At 54.3% G+C, this 5,338-nt stretch overlaps 1 protein-coding gene across 1 annotated transcript in view; it reads left to right on the plus strand.

Moving 5' to 3' along the window:
* Nucleotides 1-5,338, plus strand: part of CCDC30 (coiled-coil domain containing 30) — a gene marked incomplete at both ends in the record, with an annotated part of 26,597 nt that overhangs the window by 7,134 nt on the left and 14,125 nt on the right. Inside the window, 2 exons of the mRNA XM_009074358.1 lie at nucleotides 1,876-2,029; nucleotides 5,047-5,162. Of these exons, the coding sequence (XP_009072606.1) occupies nucleotides 1,876-2,029; nucleotides 5,047-5,162 (270 nt within the window). The remainder of the gene's footprint in view (nucleotides 1-1,875; nucleotides 2,030-5,046; nucleotides 5,163-5,338) is intronic.

Here is a 5,338-nt window from a genome sequence, read left to right on the forward strand (position 1 = left end):
GGGCAGGGACACCTCCCACTAGCCCAGGTTGCTCCAAGCCAGCCAACCTGACCTGGAACACTTCCAGGGAACTGTTATAAGCTCCTTGTTTCCAATCAAACACAACTTCTCCCAAGCTTTCACCCCGGGAGCTTTTCTGTCCTTTTCAAACCAGGTGAAGGATTGATTATGTTGGAGATCTGTTTTCCCGGAAAAGTCTTCCTGGAGGAGGCTGATTGTTGTCCCCAGATGATGTCATTGCTGTCCATGCCTGTGAACCAGAAACTGTTGATTAAGCACTGCATTGTTCAGGGGAGCATCACACTTGTTTCACAGAATCATTAGAGCTGCAGCAGTGTTAGGGGTTAATGGGTTAATTACTCCCTTTACTGGAATGTGTGGCCTTGCTTGTTCCCAGCTGACCTGCTCCACTCTTTGGAGTGAGGGGCCAGGCACGTTCCAGTTTGCTCCAGTCTGAATTCAGCTGTCAGCCAGCCTGCTCATGCACAATTGATTTTTGTGATGTGTCCCCACTAAGCAGAGAGCACAGACCTGCATCTTAGTGTGCTCAGCTCCATGTATCCATGGGGAAATGCTCCCTGGGACCTGGGAGAAGGCATGGCCTGTGCAAGCTCACTCACCTCTCTGCAAGTGCAAAATATCAGTGACAACCAACCTGCTGAGCCTTAGCAAACCCTCAGTGCTGGGCCATGTGCAGGGGAGCAGGAGGGTGTTACCTCAACTGATGAGTCAAAAGAGAGGGACATAGAATCATAGCATGTTAAAGGGTGGGAATGGAGCTTAGAGATGATCCAGCCCCAACCCCCTGCCCTGGGCAGGGACACCTCCCACCAGAGCAGGTTGCTCAAGGCTTTAGCCAACCTGGCTGTGAACACTGCCAGGGTTGGGGCAGACACAGCCTCCCTGGGCAACCAGGGACAGTGTCTCTCCACCCTCACAGCAAAAACTTCTGCTTAAGATCTAACCTAAATTCCTCCTCTTTCAATTTCTCCCCATTACCCCTTGTCCTGTCCCTGCAGCTCTTAACACAGAGTCCCTCTGCAGCTTCCCTGGAGCCCCTTCAGCTCCTGGCAGGTTGCTCTGAGGTCTCCACACAACCTTCTCTTCTCCAGGCTGAACAGCCCCAACTCTCTAAGTGCTCGAGTGCTCTGATCAGCTTTGTGGCCTCCTCTGGCCTTGCTCCAACAGTTCCGTGTCCTTCTGATGTTTGGGACACCAGAGCTGTGTGCAGGACTTGAGGTGGGTCTCACCAGAGCAGAGCAGATGAGGAGAATCAGGAGGGACAGGCTCCAGCAGTGGCCCACAGGAACCTTGTGGGGTTCAACAAGTCCAAGGTGTTGCACATGGGTTGGGGCAATCCCACACATGAGCACAGGATGGGAGAGGAACTCATGGAGAGCATCCCTGGGAGGAGGACTTGGGGGTTCCTGTGGATGAGAGGCTGGACATGAGCTGGTCATGTGTGCACACAGCCCAAAGCCCAGCCACGTCCTGGGCTGCATCCAAAGAGTGGCAGCAGGTCGAGGGAGGGGATTCTCCCTTCTGTTCTGCTCTGGAGGGACTTTACCTGCAGTGCTGCCTCCAGCTCTGGGGTCCCAGCACAGGAGGGACATGGAGCTGCTGGAGCAAAGTCCAGAGGAACCCATGGAGATGCTCCGAGGGCTGGAGAACCTCTGCTCTAGAGCCAAGCTGGGAGAGCTGAGGGTGTTCAGCTTGGAGAAGAGAAAGCTCCAGGGTGACCTTTGAGCCCCTTCCAGTGCCTAAAGGGACTCCAAGAGAGCTGCAGAGGGATTTGGGATGAGGGCACACCACCCTTGCTCACACCACCACAGGGTTTTGTTGATTCTGTTGTAGTTAATAACCCTTGTGCTTCAGTTCTCCAGGGAAGATCTGGAGAGGGAAGCACCATCACCTGGGGGAGTCGCAGGAGATCTGGATGAGGCTCCACAGAGGCTGATGTTGTCCCAGGATGAGATCCAGAGGCTGACAGAAGGGCTGGATGCACCAGGCCAGGAGCAGAGTGGAGTAGGTAAGTGCTTCTCTTGTGGCCCCTCCAGGCCTGCTGTTAGCCCACCCTGGTTAGTGTGAGCCTGGGCAGGCTGGAGGCAGCCTGTCCTGTGTCCTCTCTGCTAGGAACGTGGGACAGTCAGTGCCAGGGGTTAGCTAGGGCACCGATGAGGTGGGAATGCAGTCCTTGCCAGTGACAAATCTGTTGATCCTGAAGTGGGCTTCTTTGGTCCATGAGTCCAGCAGCAGGGGCTGTACAGAATTCTTCTCCCTGGCTGCTCTGCAGGGAGAAATTCCTGCCCTAGGAGGGGATGGAGAGGGAAGCACAACTTGGTACAGGAAGAGAGTAGCTGAAATACTGTGTGCACAGGGTGAGGAGAGCTGGACCTCTCATCCCAAGGCTCTCCAGCTGCAGTTTGGGATAATGCTCCCTGGGAGCCCTCAGCAAGTGCAGCAGTGAAGGGACTGGTTAGAATGTCCTCACTGATAATACTCCCTTCACCTCCTTGAAATAACTATTGTTGTCCTGCTCTGAAGTGTTTCCTCATTGCTACAAGGAAGAGTTTCCTGGAGGAAAATCAAATCCCTGGGCAAAGCTCCTCTGGGAGTGCTCCAGGTGCTTTGCTGCTCCCTCCTACAGGAGATGTCCTGAGCAGCACTCAGGGGTCTGGATGCTGGTTTTGGGTTCCTTACCTTGTCCCCAAGTTTGTGATGCAGAGTTTCAGTGGAGAGCAGCACACTGGGATGAGGTGACACATCCCAGCTGTCCCTGGTTCTCACACCAGCCCCACCTGCCTCTGCAGGGACCAGCCAGGGCACTGGGACCAGCTGGGTCGGGTTTGTGGAGGAGTCACAGGCCCTCGTGCTGTGTGTGAGCTGTGAGGGCAGCATCAGGTGCTGGCAGTTCCTGCCCAGCCCTGGCAGCTCCTGGCAAGTTCTGGCAGCTTCTGGTTAGTCCTGGCAACTCCTGGCTAGCTCTGGTACCTCCTGGGCAGCTGTGGCAGCTCCTAGCCAGCCTCCAGCCCCATCATTCCCAGCCTTTTAGTGCCAGGCAGGGAAAGGAGCTCTGTGCTGTGTGCTGATCGATCCGTGTGTCCCTGGGGATGGGCTGAGTGTTGTGTGGCAGCTGCAAACGGCTCTGCTGCTCTGGAGCACGGACAGGCTGCAGTGGGACTCTCCTGGATCACAGCCTGCCCAGGGAGATCTGTGGCTTAGGATCTTCTGAAGTGTCAGATGACTAGAAGGCTCTGCTAACCGTGAGTGAAGGGTTTAATGCTGGTTCTGTCTGGGGGTTTGTTGTGCTGTGTGTGCAAAAGGAGTGGGACAATGTCTCAGTGGCTTCCCCTGTGCTGGATCTCCTCAGGGCTTGTCCTCCTGAGGATTTCAGAGCCACCTGGTCCAGGGATCAATTGGTTTGCTAACAAACACCCCAAGGGAAATCTGTGATCTTCAGTAAAACCCCCTCAGACAGGGAGTTTGGGTTCAGGGATAGCTCCCAGCTGCTTGTTTGCACTGAAGGGAAGAGCCAGGGTTGCTCCTGGGCAGTTTGAGCCCAGTCAGGGCATTTGGTGGGGAGAGCTTGGAGTTTGTCTTTAACAAGATTATAAAAACTGTTTAGTGTTCAGAAGAAATGAGCTGCCACAGCCAAACTCTCTGTCCTTGTAGGATCAGCCCCATGGTCGGCCCTGCAGGTAGCTGAGGGGGAGAAGGGGGAAGGAATGGGGAGAGAGGGACAAGTCAGGCTGTTGGCAAGGGGAGAAGAGGTCTAGAAAACATGTGGTGTGAGGAAGGGCTGCGGGAGTTGGGCTTGGTTAGCCTGGAGAAGAGGCTCAGGGGTGACCTCATGGCTCTCTACAACTCCCTGACAGGGTTGGAGAGAGGTGGGGGATGTCTGTCCTGCCAGGGCTGCAGGGAGAGGACTGGAGGGAATGGCCTTGAGCTGAGCCAGGGCAGAGTCAGAGGAGATGGTAGGAGAAATGTTTTCCCTGTGAGGGTGTTCAGGCACTGGAATATTGCCCAGGGAGGTGGTGGAGTCACCACCCCTGGAGGTGTTTGAGAGGTGTCTGGATCTGGTGCTGGAGGATCTGGTTTAGGTTTAGGGGTTGCCAGCAGTGACAGGTTAATGGTTGGACTTGCTGCTCTTAGAGATCTCCTCCAACCCTGATGATTCTATGAGCTGGAATTTTATCATCAAGGCTCTGTGTAGTGGCCAAGAGGCTTTTCAGTCAAACACACACTGTGGTGCAAGGTGTTCCTTGCCTTTTCTTTGAAATAACATAGCTGAAAATCCACTGTCAAGATCCTGGTTTGGAATAGGACTGGGGTTGTGGCTTGAGGTTTTTATCCCAGATTGGGTCCAAGTAAGAAGATATGTTTTTATTTTTGTCTGAACAAAAGTCAGATTGAAGCTGAAATTTCCTATGCCCAGAGTTAAGCTGAAAAGGGGAAAATTTTGTGAGGAGAATTCTTTCCTCCCTGGTTGTTGTGAGGATCCCAATGTGTTCCCAACACAGCTCTGTCCGTGTGCTCCTGCTGCAAACACCTTTGCCTGGCTTTGCTGTGGAAATGCCTGGAGTCTGCATCAATTGCTGTTGTGATTGCATTTGTTTATTGATTCGGCCTTGAAGGATTGGTGTGCAACCATCATTTTCCTGTCCTGGCCATTCCCCAAGCTTTGCTGCTTGGCCAACAGGGATGCACTGACTGTGGTTGTGTTTGTGCTTGTAGCAGTGAGGAATGCTCTGATGGAATCAGAAATGTGCTGTTGGGGTTTCCCAAAGTTTTCCTTGCCATGTGGGAGACCCAGGGCTATGTGCCATGAGGGGTTCTCCATGATCCCTGGAATAACTATGGAGAGACTGCTGGGTAAGGAACACAGCACTGCTGTTGGACCTCCAGGAGCATCAACCTCTGCTCTGTGAGTAAGAGGAGGTGTTCCATGGACATGTACTTGCTGTGGCACACCTGCACCTGTGAGTAAGGGCAGCCTCATCCCCCTGAGGGCCAGAGCAGTGACCTGTGTGTGCTGTGCTGTTTCAGGCAGGCCTGAGCTGCAGGAGGCCATGGAGCACAACGCTCGGCTGGACAAGGAGATCCAGGCACTGCGGGCACGGGTGCACACCCTCGACCTGGAGAGGAAAGCATTCCTGGACCTGGTGAGCTCCCACCTACAGGCTGGGCAGGGAAGTCACTGAGAGCAGCCCTGGGAGAAGGACTTGGGGGTGATGGTGATGAGAAACCCCATGAGCTCAGTGTGAGCTCAGCCCAGGAACCACCCAAGGCCTGGGCTGCAGCCAAAGGAGAGGGGCAGGCGGCGGACGGGGGAACCTTT

Source organism: Acanthisitta chloris, unplaced genomic scaffold (genome assembly GCF_000695815.1).
Source record: "Acanthisitta chloris isolate BGI_N310 unplaced genomic scaffold, ASM69581v1 scaffold7075, whole genome shotgun sequence".
NCBI classification, from domain to species: Eukaryota; Metazoa; Chordata; class Aves; order Passeriformes; family Acanthisittidae; genus Acanthisitta; species Acanthisitta chloris.